General features: G+C 39.8%; 1 protein-coding gene across 1 annotated transcript in view; it reads right to left on the bottom strand.

The window, feature by feature from the left end:
• ADSS1 (adenylosuccinate synthase 1) overlaps positions 1–19,279 on the bottom strand; it is a 28,692-nt gene extending 9,413 nt beyond the window's left edge. Inside the window, exons 1-8 of the mRNA XM_013182980.3 lie at positions 18,911–19,279; positions 5,637–5,739; positions 4,124–4,186; positions 3,290–3,340; positions 2,891–2,957; positions 1,631–1,738; positions 1,190–1,271; positions 68–194 (exon numbers count right to left, since the gene is read on the bottom strand). Coding sequence (XP_013038434.2) covers positions 68–194; positions 1,190–1,271; positions 1,631–1,738; positions 2,891–2,957; positions 3,290–3,340; positions 4,124–4,186; positions 5,637–5,739; positions 18,911–19,096 — 787 coding nt within the window. The 5' untranslated portion in view covers positions 19,097–19,279. The remainder of the gene's footprint in view (positions 1–67; positions 195–1,189; positions 1,272–1,630; positions 1,739–2,890; positions 2,958–3,289; positions 3,341–4,123; positions 4,187–5,636; positions 5,740–18,910) is intronic.
• Between the last annotated feature and the right edge of the window lie 5,684 nt (positions 19,280–24,963).

Genomic DNA, 24,963 nt, shown 5'->3' with positions numbered 1-24,963 from the left:
GATATAAGCACAAATCAAAATAAAACTACACTCTTAGGAGTTAAATCGAGTTTACAATTTAACTTACCAAAGTCAATATCAAGTAGTGCTGCATTGGCTCCTTCAACAAGGATCTTCTTTGGGGAGCCATGTAGAGCTTCATACATAAAATATACGCCATCTCGAACCATCGGTCTTATTTTTTCAGCATATCCCTGCAAATTTGAGTGTAAATGTCAACTTTCCCAGATAACGCTACCTGAATGGCTGGAAGGAACACTGTGATCGCTTTTGAAGGATGAAACATAGAGAAAAACCCTAACATATCAGCTTCACTAACTGTTTTTTACCTGAAAATTTCAAAGATTAGCTTATAGTCTATTAAAAACAAATCAATATATTGAACCAGTCACATAAGAAAACACAGTTTGTTCTGGCATTGGAATGCCATGATTTCTATACCATTTCTGTTCACAGAGATGATGTATGCCTACCTCATTTTCTTGATGGACTATAGTCTAGACACACTGACAAATAATAGACCGGGACTTAGAAATAATTCAAGCTCCAGAGGAAAAACAGTACAAAACAAAACACTTCCCATGAATATTATAAAAAATATCTTTAAAGGTATGGTATTAGCTCTGAACAAGTACCAGACAAAACTTGGGGAAGTTAAGAGATATTCTTTCAGTATGTTTTTCTTACATATTCAAAGACATTTTACCAGTGGCTCTTCTGAATTTATAAGAAAAATGTCTTTTTATAAATAACACCAGGATCTTGAAACACAGACTCCACAAACAATTCTTTAGTAAGTATGAAGTCTTTCAGGTAGCCTAGATCAGTCATGGCCAGAATGAAACCACTAACTGCAAGTGTCACTCTGCATTCTCTTGACTACTTTAACACAGTTATTTGGAGTTTAAAAAGTAAAACATTGTATGAGAATAATAATTACATTAATTACAAAATGTATTTTAATTCCCACAACAGAACGTTCTATTATGAAACAGTTACTCGTACTAAAAAGGTTTTACAATAACGACAACATATATTTCCTTAACATATACACTTGTCATTTAAATTAATTATTTTATCAGCAATAATAATTAACTAAAAAAATAGGGTTTTTTTCTAATTTCAATTTAAAATATTTTTTCTACAGTTTCACTCAAAACTGAACAAATATTAAGTGCTATATCCTTACCTTTAGCTTTTTCAGTTGTCCTTCTATATCTATTTCCAATGTTGGAAACATTGACTTGTATTGTTGTGCCAGGTTTTTAAATCTGTAAAATATTCAAAATTGTATCTGTGAAGAACAGTCTTTAAGTTACTGTTCATAGAACCTCTGGCAAGATGTGAGGTTATATTATACACTGCATACATTGACAGTTATATAGAGAAAATACACAGAACTTTGATACCTCAACCAGTGCGTTTCCCAACATATAAAATTATAATTTAAATGACAAAAAACTCTGAGAAGTATAGAAAATACACACATACACATTCTTTCCAGTTTCTTCTCCTTCTAGATAATTTATATACAAAATTCAGACACATTTTTATAAACATCTCCTTAAAAGTAAATCTGCCAGCCAAAATATACGACTAACATAATATTTAGAAAAGAAAATAGTCGTACCTTGAAGAAAATTCATCAAAGTCAGAAAGGAGGTCACAAATTCGAAGACCTGTTCGTGCGGCTTTGGAAGAATATGTTGGTCCAATCCCCTTCTTTGTTGTGCCAATACTGGTTGAAAAAAACAAAACCAAAACCCACAACCAAACATGTATTAACATATGCAAAAATATTTTTATGCCAATTAATTTGTTAAAGCTCTTCAGTACTCTATATACTGGGCAGAAGTTCTGAGACAAAAAAACAACAACAACAACAAAAAAAACCAGTCACTAACATTCTATAATAGTCAGTATAAAGCAACTTTCATGCTTCAGTGGATTTACATAAATATTGCTAATATTAATGGTATGCAGTATACCATTAAGCCTTGGATCTGGCTGAAACAAGCTGAGTCTAGAGTGTGTGTGTATACACAGATTTTAACAGAGCAATGATGGTTACTATGCTATCCTGTAGTACTACTAAGTCACCTTCCTAAGAAGGGAAGAGAACAAATGTCATTGTCACAGCTGCAGCACTGCCTATACTGTAAACAACCAGTTTGTGAGCGATGAAACTCGTTTCCTATGGCTTTGTTTCCAGTAGTCTTTTTGAGTAAGACTCAATCCAAATCATTATTTATACCATGCATATCCCAGTGAACTCGTTGCAGCCTTTACCTTGATGAGGACAAAAATGAAGCTGCTTTCCTATCTGCATGCCTATTTTAGAAATATATAATTTTGAGACCTCTGTATGTTAAGATTGGTTGAAATTGTCCAATGGGATCAACATTAATAGGAGACTAACAGGCAGAAAAATAGTGTGTTCACATGAACCTTTGTTCTTTCAGAAACCAGAATAATGAAGTATGAATAGTTACATACTGTGTAAGATTAAAATAGAAATTAATATCTCCACAAACTATAACTGAATATACATTAAACAATTACTAGCGTGTAATCTAATCTTGCCAACACTTCAGACCCAATTCAAAAAGCATCACTAGTTGGTATTAAAGAGGATTGGAAGCATCACTTTAAAGCAAATGAGATTAGAGGATTTGCTAGGAATTTGAAAATGTCTTTATATGTTGTAGAGAACTGGGAAATGGAAGTAAGAATTTATATCCTCAGTAATACCTCAGAATTCATACACTAAAATATGTAGGAACAGAATAGAGTCACAGAATTAATAAAATCAGCAAGGCTCTTTATAGATATATTGCTTTTCTGTTTTCCAAATTATTATTAATGATATGAAGGTGCTGAAAATACTTACTTTTTTCCTTCTTGTGCTTGACGTTGCACTTCCTGGAGCCCATCTACTGCCTGGTGAAAGTCAAACACTGCAATGGAAAACCAAACACATAACTACAGATCAAAGGAGAAAAGCATTCTTTAAATCACAGACATCTATAATTTCAGAACTAATTTTGTTTTCAATTTGTTATTAACAATAGTTCAAGGACTATGTTCACAATGTGAAAACAAAGTTAGTACTATGAAAACATGTAAAGCATCATTCTTTAACAGGTACAAATTCTGTTATATTTCAGATACACAACAGAATCAAGACGTATCAGATGAAATGCATGCCTGCTTTGTAGAGTAATAATGTGATTCCACCATAACTCTAAAGTGGCTGTTTAGCTTTCCTTACCCTTCAATCACCACTTACCTATATGTGCTCTGTCTGATATAATCAATCTTTTCTCCCAATCTTTTAAACCTGTAAAAAAAAAAAAAAAGTATATAAAAAAAAGAAGTAGGATTTCAGATGCTCTGACTGGTCCAACTTGGAGATTTACATTGAGTTTTTCCTCTATCTTTTTTCCTAGTTTATTTAGTTTCTGAAGAATACTGCAGACAAAACGAGTAACACATAAATGACTCAAATTTTTGGTAACAAGCTTTGCATTTCCTTTTTTCAGCTTTCCCATGTTGGTATGGACTCAGCTATTTGTTCTCCTTGAACACCAAAATGCTATGGCTTACACACATTTCTTGAAAAGATTCATCTAGTTTATAAGGAAATATGATCCTCGTTTAACTTGCTATATGATAAAACACTTAAACTCCATTTGTGCCTAGCAAATAGAGAATTTACATAAAGAATCATAGATCAATTTAAAATGGAAGAGACCTCAGAAGGTCATCTGCTCCAAACCCTTGCTCAAAGCAGGATTTTGTATTCACCTGGGGAAACAGGGACGAAGAAACTCTTGGTTAAATCATTACCCTTTGAGGTAAAACAGAGCTTTGCAACACACTTAAGGATTTTATTTTCTATCTGATATAGTTTAAAATGTCACATATCGCTATGAAAACCCATGAAAAGACTACTTTTGAAAATCTCTTTGAAGACTATAACACAATTTTTAATACCGTTCTCTTCATTATTTTAAATCCAGAATGTTATCACACTGAATATTTATGGTAATAAACCACGGCTTAATAAAAAACCTCAACCTGGCTGACAATGTCAAGCAAGGTTAAATTACTTGATACAAACCTTTCTTCTCATTCTTTTCAGCTTCTTCAAATAGGCCTGGTAAATGTATAACCACTCCATTACCTTTGGGAACGCAAAAGATTTATTTTAAAGCAAGCAATAAAATACTCATTCTTATGATGCAAGGCATGCAAATACTTGCTGTCTGAAATTTTATTTAAAAAGGAGGACTAAGTTTCTCACATTTCTCACTATGTAATCTTGAGAGGTTTTTTTGATAAATCTTTACTTTGGGTAAGCAACTGCACGTCTGCTAAGATCAGAAAAAAAACAGAACTTGCTTATTTCAGGTTTGAACACAGGGCCTGATCCAAAGTCAGCTGACTTAAGCAGATTCTTTTCGTTGTTTGTGGTGGACTCTGAACAAGGAATTTAGTCGCCATTGTTCACTGCTGAAAGCTCAAAGAAGTCTGTGGCCTTATAACAGTGACAAGTCTGTGTGACAGTATTTAAATTTTCCTCAGTATTCATGTATTTATCTCAAACCCAGCTCAAACCAGTGCTGTAATGCATTAGCAACGCCTTCTCCCTACTATTGAGCTACAATTTAAGATCCACAAGCAATACAAAACTGATGAGATGTGGAGGATTAATGATGTAGTGGGCTGAAAACAGCTGCTACTTCCTTCTCGGGAACAGAAATATCTGCAAACAGTCTCTGCCTAAATTTAGGGTAACTTAGTTACACTCTTTACTACTTGACAAGAGAGTAAATTGGAAAGCCAAATAATATGCCATACTTAGCAGTATGAAAAAAAAGAAGTTTCATTTATTTCAAACATCCATTTGGAAATTATCAAATGGAACAAAACAAATTACAGATCTGTGGCTCACTGAAATACACTCATTTACTCATTTCTTGCACATTTTGTACGCATTTTTTCTTTTGGAAAGGATCATAATTTTGGATAAGTCTAAGCTTTCAGTTTGCCTATCACTTAAATAGGAGGTAAATGCCCAGTAAGCAAAACAAACTTTTTAATGATGCTATTTGCATCAAATATCATTACAGTGAAATGTAACATCATCTTAAACAGTTTGTAATGTGAACCAAATATTTTTATATATTTATATATATATATATAAAAAAGACTGGATGATGACCTTCCAAGGAGAGCCCTATATCTTGGGGCCTATTTCTGGAAAGTCAACAAGTGGATGCCAGGGGTACATAATATTATTTATTTAGCCTATTTAGTTGTTTTCTGTGTTCTCAAAGAGTAGCATTTACATTTCTGAAATTATGACAGGAAAAAAGAAGTAGAGGGCAGGATCCAAGCTTATAACAAAGTATAAGAAAGGACAACATGATGGAAAGAGGGGGATTCTTAGCTTGTTTTCTAGCAGCAGACAATGTAGAATTACTTCATATTAAAGCAGCAGTGAAATGCAAAGTCAAACAACTGACGCTAAAGTGAATTCTATGTTTTTCTTTGCTTGTTACTATAAACTGTGGTTGTAGCTAGCTGCCCTGAAGTATTACTTCATTAAGTAAGTACCAATTTTGTCTTACCAATGAAAGAAATTGCCTTTGGATTAATGATGCCACTAGGAAACAGGTGGAAGTCATATTCTTTCCCATCAACAACCACAGTATGACCTGCGTTATTACCACCCTGCAACAGAAAGAAAGACAGGGTTAGTTATCCTATACCTTCACTCTAAATGCACTTTATTTATGTGTTTATGTCTTAGGTCACTGTTTTCTCCACCTTATAGTTTCTTGAGATACTGGAGTATTGTAAAAAGGGCTCAGACAGGAGAATTATGAAGCCAAAAGATTTCTGGCATGCCCACACAAACCCACCCTTTTCTGTGCCTGGTCATTTCTTTGGGGTTAAGCCTACATCTCCCAGGATTTCCTTTTGAATGGCAACTCTTCTTGCCCACTGAAAAAAAAACAGTTGCCACTTCTCAAGGTGCTCGAGATGGAAAAAGCAGAGAACGCGTAGTCTGTAGCTTCACAGAGTATCCCTGTCATCCCACTAAACACCATCACCACACCTTTATAGAGCCTGCTGCAATTCTTAATTTGGATGATCATCTACCACACCTGAGAGTGGAGCTGTTATTTTCTCAAGAAACAGATTTTTTACCAATAAGGCTTTAAAAGACGGTGGTAAGACACCACAGATTTGGGAAGAAGTGAATAAATAAAGGTCATGCCTTGATCGAAACTGAAACAGCAAAGGACTTTAAAATTAAACATCCTGTTTTATCAGTAGACATAATGCTTGCTGCTGTTTTGACAGTGATGTAGTTTTTTCTTCTACTGATAAGGTTGGGAAACCCGACTGCTTGTCTGCTCTGGTGCTACAGGACTTCCTTCTATTTTTTAAAATAATTACAAATCTTAGTAGATTTGCTGTGAAGTCTGAATGATGTGGAAATGTCTGAAATGATGGCGTCTACTCGAAGGAGAACTGAGACTGTTCCTGATAATTTGCAAATAATAAAGAGTGTTGGCTGAATGACTGGAAATGATATATGACTGTCCTTTCTCACAGAGCTTTCATTTATAATAATTAATCACACAACTTTTGTCCAAAGTTTCATTTACTCATTTGCCCATTTGCTCATATGTAGTGTACGGGAAAATAGCAACTAACATTCCTTTCAAAATGTGGGTATATGCTGAAACACAATACTAAAAAAAAAAAGAAAAAAGATATGGGTTATAAAAAAAAAACAACTTTTAAAAAAGTAGGGATGGAGAAAAACGTTAAGAAAGAAATAGTGCCTTTAGATATGACAAAAGTAATTCTCATGTTTTGGAAGATGCGAGGTCAACAGTAAAGTTTAAAAATATACCGTGCCAAGGGAGTGTACAAATTTCATTTGCTTTTGCAAATATCTGGGTAGGTCATCCTTTGGCTGGGAAGGACTTTAAAGTGTCTTGCTAATGCAGAGTTATAACTTGTCCAGAGAATCCTGAAGAAAGCAGAACCTTCCACAGTATTTAGTTTGCCTATCAGATGTAATAGGCCTGCCGTAGGAACCTGAATCCAGTCAAAGGTATTGAGCTAACTAGCAGGCTAATAAATCATGCAGGAGACTCCTTTACATGATAATTAAAAGGTCAGAGATTGGATGGATTGTAGTGATAGAAAACTAACTTATTTTATTATAGAGGTATGGGGCTTAAGAAAGAAGCTAGTAACTATTGAGACAATGAGCTTTCCTTTCCTGTTTGTGTATAGAAGGCAGCAAGATGGAAATGAACTCAGTCTGGTTTAACACTGATTTAATCTCTGCTATAAACACCAATTTTCATGCTTCCTGAGAAAATGGGGAACCTGGTTCCTTCAAAAGTATTTGTTGCTACTAATACTATAACTATATTCTGATTTTGTTAATCACCAGGAAGATTAAAAAATGAAATCATGGCTTGAGGATTCACCATCTGAGAGAAAACCACTCCTAAATTATAATCAAAGCGCTTTCTAAAATACTAAAATTTTAGAAGCTGGGATATAATGGTATGAGAATGTTTATGAAAGACAGTTTATGATTTTCAAATGTTTCCGGAACAACTGACGCCCAAACAAATGCTGTCTCTTTCTTTAGCAAATGCTTAAAAAGGGACATTAATTTTAACTTCTTAATCAATCAGCTGTGAGAGCTGGCATATATAAAAAATGCTGAAGCACAGAAACGTCAGCAGATATATATATATATATATTGCATCCTGTAATTGCCAGAATCTTTGAAGCCACTTTCCGTCTGTCTGGACAGAAAATATAAATTAGGAATTCTGTGACAGACCCTACAAAGCAGCACTTTTCTAACCTAAAGCTAGAGTTGACAACCCTGGAACTGCTTTTGTTTGTTGCTCACGTTCATCTGCATTTCCTGAAGAAGTGTCTGCTGAGTATATTTTTACAGCTCAATTTAACACATTTCTACTAATACAATTAAAGTGGTAGCAGAGCACCGAATAGTCCAACAGACATGATCAAACATCCAAAACATAACTGGTCTGATGGGCTACTTTCTAATTATTACCTCGTCACCTTAGTAAATTAGATATATTTCTCATATTAAGTTCCACAGATATTCTGATGACATATTGCCAGTCTATTAGCTCAGATGTTAGAGACACCTACTTCTTTTCTACTTTTATCTAAGTTCTGAGAGCCATTTTTTTTCTAATGAAGTATATATAAGGGGAACCTGAAAGCTTGCACGGGCTTAATCGGAACATTACACGATCGAAGGGCCAGAGATCTACCTAGCACACTGCACCCAGCTCTGCACGATGAGCTTCCATTTAATACCCAGACCAGCTCACAGAATCTCTCTTGTGAATCACAGTACTGTCCACTGGTCTCACTTGAATTTTATACAGCTTTGAACATTTGCACTTTTCTAGGTCATATCTGCATTCTGTCGTGATTCTGAAAAGCCTTCTCTATTGACGGGAGTGTTAAGGCGACAACTGACAGATTAATCACCGGTGCTACTTTGGCATCATCTGTACTGTGAAATCATGGTATGACCAGAAATAATGGTTTGTGTTAAATTCCAAAATCTGTGAAGCATGGGCATTCCCGTTAAACTAGTATGGTGTGGGGAGTTCTGTGCCCCAAAGGAACCATTAAGAGAGCTGCTGAAGCTTCAAGAGGTTGAGTGCAACTGGGATGACATCTACAGCATCAGTACCCCTTTAACCTGAAGCCTTCCTGCAGCAACTCCAACATGTTTTGCAGCCACCTGCACGTCTAGCAACTACTAAAAACTGTACCAGATGCAAGAAACCTACTAGGTGCTCTGTAAAGGCTGTAGTCATTGGTGAGGCTTCAACAATGAGATTGGATCGGGGCTATCAATTACAGCAACAAACACCAGCAATGAAATGGAATTTGAGAACTAGAAAGTATTAAGCATGCTGAAGATAACATGATAGATATCTTACAACAGTCACAGGTGTCATTTAGGAATCTTATCTCCAGAGAGCACACAGAAACCCTTTTGTCGGCACTGCCCAGACCCATGAATACTGGTTGACTGCACGGCCATGGCTGTATTCAAGTTCCAGAGCTGAACAATGCTCATTTCTGACCGTATTTAGTGGGTGTTTAAATTTAATCAGGTGCCTAGGGAAAAAACAACTTATACTGAAGTCATTCATAGCCTGCAGTGGAACATTAATATTCAGTTTTATGAAAGCACCTGCATTGCTTAACAGAGTTTTTATTAACTTTTAAAACTCTACAAGCTGACGCTCTATTAACAGCATTAAAAATGTACCATTTCAGTTTATTTTCTCTAAGGGATCCTCTACTACCTTGTGCTGTTTTAAGTCATACCTCCTCTCTTCTAAAATCCAGCAGACCACCAGCAAAGTGGTTTAAATTCAGCAACTTAAATGCCTGTCATTCCAGGTGGGAAATAAACTTTGATTATAAGATAATAGAAGGAACTGGAACATTGTTTTCAAGCAACAAGGAACATACTAGGCATTACTTTCAGAGCAGAATAATCCTATATGGTGATTTTTTCCACTACATTAGTTTATTCAAAAAATGCTTTCCCAATTTTTCTATTGCTGACCTATTTGTGATTTTGTATTATTGTATAAAAGTGATGTACTTTGATTACTGTTCTATACTACGTGAACAAAACCACTGCATGAATGTAATAGCTTCTCAATCTATTGTATCTTGCCAGTTTTACCAACCACTTATTGGTATAAATAATACCTTTAAGGAAATTGATAATTATTATGAACAGGTTGGTACAGGAGAACATGCAGTTTACCTTATTTTTAGTAGAGCCTACGAGAAATATTAAGAAACAAATTCACCTTCCGTAGTGCTCAGCCATTTCAAGGCTGGTTTGATTTATTTTTATTTTTTATTTTTAAATCAACTCCTGTATTCTCTGAAGTTGAAATATCCCCAGGTGTAAACAGTTTCCATTCAGAGCAGTGATGAGGCTGTTCAGTACCTGCAGCAGAAACTCTTTGCTCCCACCTAGCCTCATGATACACATTTGAATAAGGCGGAAACGTGTCCTGATGCTCAGATTAATTTCTGCCTGCACTTGCCACGGAGCTAATGTGCAAGAGAACGCATTCTGCATCTGTGGGAGGAGTGTTTCCAGATGCTCTTCTGGTTTCCGCTAGTTACTGCACCTTTCCTTCACGCAGTGTTCCCCACAATGTCTGAACACTGATTAACAAGCTGGATTGATACAAAAATCAACACGGCCCGTAAAAAATTCCTTAAAACCCGACCGATAGTCTGTAACTACAACTAGAGGATGAGCACTAAATATTTGTGTTTCTGATGGGTCCCATAGCGATCAGTTCTCTGCCAGTCAACAACGTTAATCAATATCATGGGGAAAATAGAAACTCGTTGTTGACGACTTGCAGCTGGCACACAAATCGCTTTAGTGGTGTATCAACAGTACGTGGGTCTGAACTCCTTAGCCAAACTGTGCAAGCAGTGAATTTGTCACGACCATACAATTTGTCATGACCACGTTTAGGATAAATAAATAAGAAACAAACAGGTATGCCGAACAGTGGACATGGGATTTCTGCGCTAGGAAGCATGTGGAGGTGCCTGAACACAGTTTCGGCACACGGGCTGATATGCCTAACGCGATCCTTGCAAGTGTAAGTGGGAATATCAAGTAGGAGTAGGGAGATTGTATTACTTCTCCTTTTGGCAGCGGTGCAACTGCTACTGGAATACTGTGTCCTTGGTAGTCGGACAAGATTACAGGATGATCCCTTCTGGCATTATCATCTATGAATTTCTTCTAATCTATGAGTTTCTAATCTATGAGTTTGAATTCCAGCTACAAACCAACAGTCTGGGAGCTCTGCATCTGAAAATAAATGCCACAATTCCCGGCCACCTCTTTCTGTAAGAAGTGTCCCAGCTCTACCAATTCCATCTGCATGGAACTAAAATATTTCTGACATACTGCTGCATCTGCAGGCCAAACACCTCCATTATAGTATGAAACTGCAAAAAGGCTTCAGTTTTTTTAACTGGACTGAGCAATTTCCTCAGGTTTATAGCATTTCATCCATGATTTTGAATAAAAGAGAAGGAACGCCATTACATATATGGTTTCCTCTTTCTTGTTACAATTTAATGAAACGATGGCTATTTCTAATTTATAGTAGCAACTGCCTGGAATTAACTTGAATAAATGCAGGTGAAGTGTTACCAGCGTAACTGGCTTTTACATGAACTTTTAATAGTGTAAATCCATGGTCCCTCATGGTATTTCTCTTGATTTATGCTACTGTGAGTTTAGAACATCACCGGATTAAAAAAAAAATCCAACACAGAGACAAATATAAGGGCCTGGACCACAAGTCCTGTGAGAAGCAGCTGAGGGAGTTGGGGGTGTTTAGTCTGGGGAAGAGGAGGCTCAGGGCAGACCTCATTGCTCTCTGCAGCTGCCTGAAAGGAAGCTGTGGGGAGCTGGGGGTCGGCCTCTTCTCCCAGGTAACTAGTGATAGGACCAGAGGGAATGGCCTCCAGTTGTGCCAGGGGAGGTTCAGGTTGGAAACGAGGAGACATTTCTTCTCAGGAAGAGCAGTCAGGCACTGGAATGGGTTGTCCAGGGAGGTGGTGGCATGGTTGGACCAGATGATCTTGAAGGTCTTTTCCAACCCTAATGATTCCATAATGCATTTAAGTGCTTTGAACGCTCCTATACTTACAGGTAATGTCACAAAACCATGGGTGTGTGAAAGCTTCTGACAGATGACTGAAAGTGCTGCCCATTCAGGTTGGGAGGTCGCTACAGAGGCTTACCATTTCCTTTACTGGAAGTTTCTTCTTGCTAACTTCTCCAGTAGAACTTCCACCCAAGAGCCCCCAACTCAGTTCCAAGAAGAGGATCATAACTTTTCTTTTTTAACCAAAGACATTGATAAGAGCTAGGTTAGAGGATGATCAGAAGTACACTTAGACAAGAAGAACTTGGGGAGCAGGGTTTTTTAAAACTAGAGTGGTGACAAGGAGCTGGCCTGAGTTGCAGGTATTCACCTCCTGATGCTGATCATCAGGCAAATCCATAGGGAAACTAGATATTCTTAACCTCTAGTTATTTTCTTTCAAACTGAACTTAAACTTTTGTCAAGCCAGGAAAAAAAAAATCTAATATGACAGACGGCTACAACAAAACACAAACTGAACTCCAGCAGTAGTTGTAAAGAAAATGACTAATCTGAGGTATACAGATTGAACATGCTAGTGGAAAAGGCTTTCTGAGTAATGTCAGCAGAATCCTAAAATAAAGGATCACGAACAATCTAGACAGGTCTCCACATCTTTAGTTCTCTTTTTGAAGAAGTGTAGTCATGTCCCTGTGGGAAGTAATACGACCCAAGGATATGAACATAACTTTTCTTATATCTGTAAACAAGTCAGCAACAGCTAGTGAGTTAGGAATGAAACAGAACAGATGTCATTTCATCTTAATTTTCAGCTGTTTTCTTTCGATGCTTGTAGAGGATAATAAATTTATCAGGTTTTATGAAGGGATTGGAAATTAAGCTAGCTTTCTTATGGAGATTTAGAAACTTTAAACCTGACCTTCTCATACAGTATTTATAATCCTGGTGGTCCTGAGATGATCTCGCTGATACGCAGAGCAGCGGCTGGTTTAAAATAGCAATGTCACCATGTTGTTCTAAAATGATATAGTGTAGCATGTAATTAGGCATAAGTAAAATGAAAAATAAAATTTGGTAGCAAAATTTTATAAAGCATTTTACCAGGGAATTTCCATTTTCAAAGGGTGGTCTTCTTTATTTTAGTTAAGGAAACCAATGCTCACACCTAATGAGCCCTCTCCCTTCTGTGTTGAATAGAAAAATAAATCCTACTTGCTTTTTTGCAGGGAAACCTACAAAAGACTACTTACTATGTCTAAATAAATTCATGCATGCGTGTCGACAGGATTATCAATCTTCACAAACATTACTGAAATCAAACACAACAGTTCTACTGTCTCTGTGCATTCATGGCTCCAAGGTCAGTCCTTTTACTGATGAGCATTAAGCACTGAATGATTAGGACATTAAAGTCTTTACACACTGCTTTATTCTGTAGGAAGAAATTATACTAAATATCAGGGTTAAAGCTCACCTAAAGGAGAGCAACAGGACACATACACACAAACACAGAGGAAAAACAGTAGACAACAAGCCCCTGCAACTGCACGTACTCATCGCACTAAAGTGACCTAGTTTAAACCCCGCTGCACAGTCCCAGCGGCCCAGGATCAATAGGGACAGTCACAACATGTGTGCTGCTGACAGAGGGCAACGCAGCCAACAGAGAAATAGAGGAAACGTTCTTGTCTCACGCTTAAACCACTGAAAAAAAAACTTACTGTCTGGCATTTCTGCCTGTTTGTTTTTCATTATTTTATCATTTGACCATGGTATATTCCTCTGCATTCCTCAAAGTGCCATTTCTAGTACATACGGTTATTTACATTCACTAGAAAAAGGAAATAAGGAAAGTTATGAATATGCTACAGTTATTTGTATCATTCATTGGGTACATCCTTTTCCTACATTTTTCTCTAATTTTGGGGTTGAGATATCATTGCAAAACTTCCTTATGCTTTTCTTACATCTTTAGCCCTTCTCAGCATTATTTGTTAGCATCCACTACACCAAGAAAACTACTCAGCATCCTCGGTGTATACTGACTTGGTTAAACCTTTTCTGTCTAAATAACTGCATATTAATCAACCGCAAGTGACCATAACAAAGTTTTTCTGTACCCATTTCAATCACCTCAGCTTTTCTTCAGTGTAAAATACAACTAAAATTTTTGTCTCTCTGTCTCAAAAGATCAGACGATCCTTTTTAAAACTGAAGCAATTCTTAACTTGAAAGCAAACAGGGACGGGTAGAGGCAATGTTTTAAGAAATGACTGCACGTTGAGTGAAACTAAAAGCATATTGGTATTAGAAGCTCAACAAATCTAGTAACAACCCTCCTTATTACAAACACATTCTCACAAGCTGGTGGGTGTTTTTATTCAATGCCCTTTCTTGAGGGAATGCCGATAATATCAGGCAGATTGTTTCCAGACGTCCAGAAGCTGCAAGTGTCACGGGTCTGACACATCCAGCGTTAGCTTGGGCGGCACTGGAACAGCAGTGCCAAATGATGACTTGAAAACCCTTTAAAACTCTCGGACTGGTCTCCGTTGCTGATTCACAGTTACTGCTCTCAGTATGAACCAAAGGAAAGACATGCATTTGTACTGCAGCTATTTTGCTAATCTGTTCAGTAACTGAAATCAAATCCACTGCAAACAGTGACTATCACAGGGTCTCTCCTAAGAATTTATTAGCAGCATTTTTTGCATCTTTCACTCTGACCTTTTGGAAAACTGTTTTGTCTTTCCTCCCCTTCATTTTCTTTTATGGAATTGTTTATGGAGCATTTTCCTCCAATGTTTTTCAACCAAATGTGGAAAAAATTTATTGCACATAAAAGTTTCATCAGGAAAGGCAGAGTTGTTTACTGTCCATTACAGCAGGAACCCTTAGATATTCTTGGCACACGCCTCTATTATAAAAAAAGAAAGCGTCTTATGAGTAATTTACCATTACTGGCAAAGATGAGTAGTACGTTTCATACCTTTTTAAGACAATACATGCTATTTCCTCTTCCATTCACATCCACACAGACCCATGCAGTAAATATGTTCAGTGAAAACTTGTTATTACAAATGTATCCTTACAAGGCTTCAGCTTCCTTTAAGGAAACAGCTAGAACTGTATGGCCAGCCAGCTGCCTTCAAGTAACTGTGACCTTATTACAGTAGTCCTATGTATGATTTTTTGGAACAAATGTAATTTAAGTGATGCCTCTGGAGCTGCACCTCTGCAGCTGTGACAGTCAACTGTTTGCTTGGTCATGCTCTCAACCAGATCTGTAAAATTACATCATTAAAAAACAGGCAGAAAAGTCTGCCCACAAGCTCTAATCTTGAAGGCAGCCACACAACAAAGAAGCTTGTGACATACAGTGTCTGGACAGCGAGCTGTCATTGAAGGAAACGCAGTCTGAAGCCACATTTCAGGCAATGCCAAGCCTCTCCTTGTTAACATGATTGTATGTATGCAGATTTTTTAAACTCCAGTTAGGACTTCTTGTTTTATGACACAATAGAAGACTAGAAAAAAAAAAGTGATTTTTTTCTCTTCATGCCTTGTTTTCTGACAGTTAAAGCTTTACACAAGTGCACAAAACCTCTTTCTAAAGCCAACAGCAAAATGTAACATTTTCAGGTGAACTTTGACTGTACCCTTTCCCTGAAAACACACCTGGGATTTAAAGCATTGCATAGCATAATGTGACAGCTCTATGCCCCAGGAGGCCAAAATAAGGAAGAAATATTAACCGCGTCATTGTTCTGTTTGTGAATGCCTTCACCTGCTGAAAGAGCAATTTAGAGGAAAAATGCTCTTGATGTTCTCCATTAATAACCTGAAACCTACTCAGTTCTTTAACAACCTTAAACTGCCTGCTGTTACTCATTTATTTGGAAATGCCTTTTCTGTGCTTTGTTTAGGAAAAAAAAAAAAAAACCATGCCCACATATCTGGTGTTTTTATGAAACCAGCCTATAAGAAGCTCTGTTCTGCATCACCTATGACAATATCCACAGATCTTTTAAAGTTATTGAAATATCCTCCTTACACAAAGGATGCTTCAAATATATAGGAGAATTGAGATCAATTTCTTCAGGTGAGATAAAATTTTATATTTAGATTAAGTCAAACATTTCAGTATCGCTAATATCAAAAATAAACTATGGAACACACCGTAATTTTTTGCATTTGGATTGTGTACAATCTAAGTACTGAGAAAAACTGAAACAATGCAATCAAACTGAGAATCTTCCATTCATCTGAAATGAAATTCCAAAAACTCAGGGAAATTAAAGATACCAGAGGTTTAATGTTGAATTTTCTTTATTTAACACAACTTGAAACTTTCCTTGTGCCTGTGAAGGACTGACTCCCTGTTCTCATTTGCTTGCTTGCCTTCCCTCCTGTATCCCAGGAAATATCATGTCATTTCCTGCGCAGCAATCCAGCTGCAACAGATTTTCTTCATTAAATCAACAAGCTAAAAATACTTGAGAAATATTTAATGAAAATTATACTTCCTCTCGTAGAAATATTAGGGAACTACTATTTTGAGAAAGCTCTTGAAACTCCCATTTGGCCCTGAGCTTAAATTCTATTCCAAAAGGGGAAGAAAAAAAAAAAAAAAGCTTTTTAAAATGTTAGACCACAGAGAACCCTACAGTGATGAAGAATTAGCCTCTTTGAGACAATGTTTTAAAAGACATAAATATCTCCCTCTCAGTTATTCGTTTTCTAGTTTCCCTATTTCCATTTTGCTGAGGACTAAGACATGCTGTCGAACACTGTTTCCATCAGTGTCTCAGAAAATGGACCAAATGGGACATCAGGAACCAACCTAGTCAATCACCATATTCTAAGACATCAACAATTCCTGAGGGAACTTCTTCTGAAATCTCTAGTAAGGGGAGCCTTCAGTGTTTCTTGTTTAAGCAATCTATTCCAGTAGACAAGTTTTCTTGCGTGAAGAAAGCTTCTTCTTAGTTTCCAGGAGGAATGGGAAATAAGCAAGGTTCTGGCCCAAATGCTGAAGGTTTTTGTTGTTGTTGTTGTTTGTTTTTCTAAATGATGTCAATAATATGATTAATAAATTCCCCTCAAACTGGTTGCTCCTGTAAGATAAACACCTACCATTACCCCACTGAGAGAACTCTAGTTAGTACTACTCACAGGCTTACAAACATGCAGATCCTTTATCCAAGTTCTAACAAAGACAAAAATTATACTGTTATCTACTTGCAGGACTGTCTTTGAAAGTATGAAGTATTAAATTATTAAAGAAGCACCTTTTAAAAAGCATCCTCTGTATTGCCAGATGTATAAAAAACCATGTAAATACTTTAAAAGATCGTTTTTAAGTTGTACAATTTTTGCTACTCCAAAGTAATTAATTCCTTGAATCTCCACTTTCAAGCGTTCAAGTACAAGCTCAAGCGTTTCAAGTACATTCTTCCCTACACTCTAATCCTGAAGATGCTTCTGTTAAATCAGCGCATCAGTAACCCAATTGTATTCTCATACACATGCCGTGTGCATTTGTATCAGCGAACACTGTTCTGAAAAAGAGTCCAGAGGTCCTCCAGATCCACCTGCCTTCCATCCATCCTGGTCTCACGGACATGGAACAGCAAGCAGATCTAGGTGTGCCCAGCAGTGTATTAGGCCACCTAAGCTATCCAGTCTGCTGCTAACACACCAACCCTTGCAGCACGCTCATGCACACACAGCCCCGCGTCCTTCCATTGGTTTTCTGTGGCTGCACCTGGGGCTGTGCTGGTGAGTCAGCTCTCTGGAGGGACAGCAAAGCTGTCTTGAAAAAGCAGCCTCAGGGCATCACTCAGAAGACAGCCTAAAAAGAGCCAATACGACTTCTTGCAGTAGTAATGGCAAACACATGTCTGCGGCCTATGTGAAGTGCTTCTCCGCTGCTAGGGCTTGTAAACTCCCCAAAGCAATTATGAGTAAGGGAAATTCCCAGCAACAACAACTTAAAGGGGAGAAAAAAAGAAAGATGGAAAAGTTGCTATAGCCCTGTTAATACATATTCATCAGCTAACTTTTGCAGGGCAACTTCTCCCCAAGGTGATTCAAGATTACAGGAGTTTAATGTTCCAATTGAAAATGCTTCCTCTGCTTTCTAAATATTTAACTCGCAGAGCAATATTTATTTATACAATAGGCTTAATTACACCAACGTCCTTGGGTTTATCACCTCAGATCCAAGGATATCTGTAGCTTTTCACTACCTATCATATCTGCAGCTTTTCACTACCTACCATGCATTCAGAAGCAATGCATTTCATGGCATATAGCAAGGGAGCTGAGGTAAGGTGAGTACTTCTTAATGTAGTCAGATGGCTTACTGAAATCATTGCAGGGCCAGCTATTATTGGCCTAATATGTTCGTGATGAATGTTTGACTACAGTTCTTTTAAAAATTACTGCAATTATTTGTGATCACTCCTGTGGCTAACTTAGTTTGCAGTAAGTGCATTAAGGTTTTAAGAACCCTAGCACTATACCCAATGAAATATACATAAGCAAAGGCAGCGGAAGCGTTCCCTGCTTTCAAGCTGTTAAAATCTTGTACTTTCACACAACTTTTTGCCATTTTACCCACTCGCGCTCCTCTCGCGGCTATTTTTAGAAGAGAATTCCAGGCGCTGTGCAAGGACCAGAGACCTGCCCACCCCAAGAGGCCATGCAGGGAGGTTTTTACCCCCAAAACACGCCTTTTTACCCCCGGCTGCCCGCCCGGCCTCCCCCAGCCGCGGCCGCCATCTGACACCCCCGGGGGATCTTGTGTCGCTTATCGCCGAGGGTCAGCTGTTTTTATTTATAGTTCTGGGCTTTTTCTTCCCCCCTGTGGCATTTCCATGCGCAGCCGGGGAGGGGTGAGGGGTAGGGGGGGTGAGCACGGTGCCTGCCCCCGGCGGACGGAGCAGGGAGACGGGGCGAGAAGGAAGGGGCGAGGAAGAAAAAGCAGCGGGGCCCAGGGAGGGCAGAAGGCAGGAAGCGAGGGGAAGGCGGGGGGACGCGGAGCAGGACGGGAGGGACGGATATGGGGGGAAAAAAAAGCAAGGGACGGGGGGCGAGGGGGACCCCAAAGGGGTGAGAGCCGGCCCGGGACCCACCTGGCACCGGCAGACCACGTCCGACTCGGTGGCCAACAGGTCAACCACCTTGCCTTTGCCTTCGTCCCCCCACTGCGCCCCCAGCACCACCGTCACTTTGTTACCGCCCGGCTCGCTGCGCGCCCGCTTGAGCCCGCCGCCGCCGGGGTGGCTGGTGCGGTCGTTGGACGCCCGGGTGCCCGACATGGTGGCCGGAGGAGCCGCCGCCGCCTCCTCCTCCTCGCTCTGCCTCGCTCCGCCGCCGGCTCCGAGCACAGCCCCTGCCGCCGCCGGCCTTTAACGGCGCCGCCGCCGCCCGCCCCGCTGACGTGCGGGCCCGCTGCCTGCCAGCCCCGGCGGGCACGGCCGCAGCAGCCGCCGCCGCGCTCTCGCCCTCCGCTGCCTCCCGCAGCCGTCTGCCCTCCCTCCCACACACGCCGACCTCCCGGGCACATGGGGCCGTGCCGTGGGGGTATCGGGACGCGGCAGCGCGCAGGGCTTCGCGGCTGGTGTGCGGGGCTGGTGTGTGCGTGGGACTGTGGCTGTGACTCGCACACACGCGCACATGGCTCTGAGGGACACGGGGAATGACACACACCGGGTTTTGAGGCGCTGTGAGGCGCACACAGGCCTGAGGAGCGTGGACTTGTCACTGTGAGACAGACAGACGGACGCTGGGCCTGTGACCCCGCAGGACACAGCTTTGAGGCACTGGGACTGCCTCTGTGGGACGCACGCAAAGAACAAGCAGCACACGTGGAGTAGTGTGCACACACACTCAGTGGCCCGGGACACAAAGCTGTCACCGGCAGAACGGCAGACACACAGGCCACTCCGACACGCACGAGGCTGTGGCCATGAGGCACGGCTACACGTGCTGACCCGAGGAACACGGCCGGCCGCGTGCTGACAGACACACGCGCGCGCCTGAAATGTACGCGGGTGTTGTCACCGAAGAGGCACGCACCGCGCTGACAGGCACGTGCCCTGCCCTGGTGGCCCGTGACACCCAAGAGCATTGTGGTGGGATCGCATCCACGCATGCCCTCGCACGCTGACCTGAAAAAGCTTGGGGCCTTCATCGTGAGGCAAGAGAACGAGCTCAGCGTGAGGCACGCCAGGCTGTGTCTCGGGGACAGATCGGTGCATACACTTCCCTGGTGTGGGACACCAACATGAGGGGCTTGACATCTGCGTTAACACATGCACCCCAGGCGTGTGGGGCTGTATCCCTCCAAAAACAACCTGGAAAGAGGCAGATCTCAGGCCAGGCTAAGACACATGCAACTGTGTTAGCAGGAGGCATGTGTATGCGTGTACATGCCTGCACGCACACGTGCACTAGCACACAAGTGGCAAAAATTCAGCATTTTCAAGTGTCGCCTCCTGGCGTAGTGACATGTTCCTTATTTTTCACTGTGGCTCAGAAGAGTTGCTATGATATACATATGAAATCATGCAAGTATGTTGTATTTGCAGTGGTCAAAATGCACTGAAATACTCATACACTCTGTTACCAGTATAAGGATGGAAAGAAACTACTGGAACACTCGAATTAACTCCTGAGGAAAAAAATATAACAATGGGCATAGTCCATTTCAAATGCCCATCTGTGTGCTCTGTGTATCTGCACGCATTTACAAATACACATGCATGTGAGAGTTTATGTATGTGCATGCACAGAAATGGAGAGAACATATTCCAGACTCCAGCACCTCGTCAGCATTCATGGTGGCAAGCAGAGCAGACATTTGCTCTACTTCATTTCTGGCATTTGCAGTATTTCCTCTGGGAAAAGGAGGGAGGGAAGATTTAACACTCTGTGTTCTCCAGCTGAGTATTTGGCATTGATCAGTGGAGGTGATAAATATGGAAGAGAAGACTGGAAGCGAGCTCCTGATGTTTGGGTCTAGTTTTCCCCACTACTGATGTCAACTAAATGATACAACACCCCGCTGTTCCTATTGAATAACTGTTCCAGAGCTGTTCTAGTTAGAAAAGTCTGCTAATTTCTAGCCTTCTGGCCAATTTATATCCATATGTTCCGTGCTAACATTGTCATTTAGTTTAAATACTTCCTCTCACTTTCCCACATATGTATTTATAGAAGGAATTACATCCAGTCTCAGGCTTTGTTTTGCTAGGCTGAAAAAAGTAAGGTTTTTCACTCATCTCTCAATTCCCTATTCTCATCTGCCTGCCGTGCACCTGTTCTGAACTCAGTTCATGTTTCTTGAGCATGGGTGGCTAGAATTGCAGGCCGTGGTCCACGTGAAGTTCCCTGCTCTACACAGGAACTAATCTCTTCTCCTCTCAGCTGGAAATATCTCACCTAAGACGTTCCTGGACTTGTCAAGTTTCACAGACATGTTGAGAGTCAGCTCCTCTCCCACACTTCTCCACACATCGAAATGCTGCTACCTCTTTCTGCCATTTGCACTTCACATGCGAGATACAGCTACTTGGCATTTCGCATATATATTCACATTCAGATACCATGTGCAGTCTAACATGGCCCGAAATACAAGCCTCCAGCTAGGGTGTCAGAATTTTGCACTATAAAATTTTAACCTTTACTTTTGTCTCGACCATTCTTTCAGATGGAAGATTACCGCAAAGTCTGTTAAGGTATTTGATCCCTTTGGCCCAATATGTACCAAATGTCTGGCCACAACTCAAGCATAGCCTTTACCCCAGACTCCTTGGGCTTCTCACCTCAGTACCAGCCAGTTTAGAGCTGCCCAGCATCCCAGACCAGCTGAGCTCAAACTTGTTCCTTCTGGAGCAGCCAGCACTGGCTCTATTTCTCATTACAGCCATGCACTGGCAGCTCATGAACCTAACTGAGAAGCTTCTGCACTGGTCTGCTGTCTCCTCAACCATTTGCAGGCAGCCTGTTCCTGCTGTGCAGCAGAAGTTCTTGTTAGTGAGTTAAACTTTTCTTTACCTAATACCTTATTCCCCTTTGTAATTGTACTCACCCCATATTCAGTACCACACTGAGTATCTTAATGAAATACATGCCTACCTACGTTTGTTCTGTCTCAACAGTTGGCAAAAGAAGCCTGTGCCAGTGATCTCTTTCTACGTTTGCTCATCCCTTTTGTGCTTTATCCCAGTTGCACTCACCTCCAGGCTTTTATTTTCTTTCAAAGTTTCCTCTAAAGCTTTCGTTACTGTTCCATCAAATCTTCCAAGTTTTTTGCTACCTAATAGCAAAATCATGTTATTCATTAAATAATAAAGAGAGTCATCTCATTGTGGAATAATTATTTTCTCATTGTGGAATAATTATTTATCAGGCATTACATTTATAGATTTTTTGTGATTTGTAAACAGCAAAAATCATCACTCAGTTGTCACAGCTCAACATATCTAGGATGTAAAAATACTCTTTGCTGCAAGAAATATATTGCTGGCACTGTTCCTCTGCAGGAGAACCTGCACAGAGCTACACTCCAAAGACAGATACGATCCCAGAGCTATATTTATTGTAATGATTTTTATGGCATTAGCATTGCCATTGTTGCATGGCTTTTTTTTCTCTTTATCATACCTTCTATCTATTGGTGTAGGAACTCACATCTTTTTCCAGAGCGAATGTATTGCTGTTCTTTTGTTTGGCTAGTTGATTATGCTTTTTGTTTGTTTGTTTGTTTGTTTGTTTGTTTGTTTTAACCAAAAAATTATCCTGGGGTGAATATATGTAAATTGCCCTGCTTAAGGACAGAATCTAGCCTGTTTAACAGATTACAGTGTTTTCAGCTTTTTTTTTCTTTTTTTCTTTTCTTTGAGTCTCTCAGCCCATGACTAGTTTGGAGGAAATTTCTGCACATTTTTGTGCAAAGAAAGGGGCAGCTTCTCAGCTGTTCATAGCCAAAATTATTTTAAAATATTCATTGTTTTTCTTTTACATTGTTTCAGATTTAGGAAGTTTGAAGAATTTTTGATATTCTCTTTAGCATTTCTGTAATCATATCCACTGTATTTTTGAGATGTTCAGAAACTCCAGCTACATTTTCTATCTAGTGCTAGCAATATTAAACCTTCCATTTCCATAAGCTGTTTCTTGTGAAAATAATAATGAAAACTTTACAAACTAATCTACCAGGAGGAAAAAAAAATCTTTATAAAAGTTCAAAACATTAACTCTGCATAGAAGTATGAGGCAGTTGATGACTTGAAGGGATTTATTCTTCTTCTTATATCAATTTAAAAACAAACTCAAATCCACTGAAATCAATGGGTTTAAATGCATTTTTGTGTTTGACATGAGAAAAAATCTAATCTTCAAGGCAGGTTTTGCTCAGTTCAAAGCAAATGTTTGACTTGCAGATTGAGAAATGCATGAGATTAACAGGGAGGCCGTGCAGAGTGACATGGGACTTGTAAAGGCTGCAGGTACGAGGTTTCCCTGTTACCTGGTGCTGGGTCCTGACAAAGAATCAGTATTAGGATCTCAGGGGAGCTGCCTGTACCTTGGAGCTCATCCATTAGAACCAATCCACCTAAAAATGCTTAATTTTTGCAGTTTCACAGAAAAACTTTCAAAGATCTGCCTACTTAGATTAAATACACAACACTTTTAACTTCAGGTCAACAAATACGAGCTATGTATGCCCAAATGACTAAAACAACACACTTAAGATTTACTGCAGAATAAATTAATCAAAACTATACTGTTTCTTTTCAGAACTACATTTTCACCAAATATTTGTTTGCTCACCGCCCTGATAAAAATAGTATAATGGTGCACATGCACTTGAAGAACTGTACACTGGGAGCAGTAAAGAATTTATTTGGATAAAGTGCAGATCAAATTGTAAAGGCTCTCCTTGTGGTTAAAGATTTCTTCTGTCTTCTCCTGAAAGACTTGGAGCATGCAATAGAGAGTGCACTTGCTGAATCTGCAGATGGCACAAAGACAGAAACAACAAGAATCACACTGGAGACCACGATGCTTCTCTGAACAGGAGTCGAAATGTTATGTGGCTGCAAAAGAAGGCAAACACTATGCTGAAATGGGAGAACAGCCTGTAAAACTGAGGAAGGTGTCCTTAGACCTGCTGAACCATCCAGCTGGAGATCCAGCTGAACTGTGGGGAAAATGAGACCTGGCTGAAGAAAATCCAGCAGACAGCTACAAGTGCATGAACCTAGGTTTGGAAAACGGGCCCTAGGATGAAAATCTGAAAGGGATGGAGTTGTTTAGTCTAGGAAAAAAAGAACAGAGGTTTTGCGGTAACAGACACCAAGTATGTAAAAAGCTGCTGCAAATGAAAATGGAGTGGTAACGTTTACTCTGCTTGTGATGGCCATGATGAAATAAAAAGGGTTTGTATCTTTCATTATACTGACTGATCTGATAAACATGTACAAACTTCACGGCATATAAAGCTTCGTTAAGCTTGAAACAGAAGCAGTGAGTAAGGCCAGCCTTGCTACAGTCTTGCACCTAAGGATATCCACACTGTGGCACAGCAACACTTTACCCAGACTGTGGCGTGGCTGTATCCTTGGGCACTTTAAGGACAGATTTGGAAAAAGTGATTCAGTATGAATCCCTCTGAATTAGACCAACTTTAGTAACCCAGTAAGGCCCAATGCTGTAACTCTTTTCTAAAGACTTTTGCCAAAACACTCAAAAAGCGTGTATCCACCTGTTTAGATGCCCAGATCTAATACCTAGGTAGCACGTTTAAAATTTGCCCAGCTGCCACCTAATGCTGTAATCATTGACATGCCTGTGGGTTGGCACATGCAGTTTATCCCGTTGATTTTGTTGTGTCAGACTGTGAGGAGTCTCACCTTGGGTGTCCTGCTTTGCTACCAGGTCCCTCCCACAATAAACAGTGAATGTATAAGCTAAATGCCCCACAGAACTGTATTTGGGCCATGACCGCATGCTGGCTGAGGAGTTAGGAGTCTCAGCTGTGATGTGACAGACACCTGCTCAAATCTGTGCTTTTCCCCTGGCTAGAGATGTGAACAGGAATTTTATTCTCTGACTTCCACGGATAAGCCCTCTCAGAGCTGAATTATCTAGCATCTTTCTCTGCCCAACAAATACTTGA

This window comes from Anser cygnoides, chromosome 5 (assembly GCF_040182565.1).
Source record: "Anser cygnoides isolate HZ-2024a breed goose chromosome 5, Taihu_goose_T2T_genome, whole genome shotgun sequence".
NCBI lineage: Eukaryota > Metazoa > Chordata > Aves > Anseriformes > Anatidae > Anser > Anser cygnoides.
Note: the sequence above shows the minus strand (reverse complement) of the source record. Positions and strands in the feature narration are given on the sequence as shown.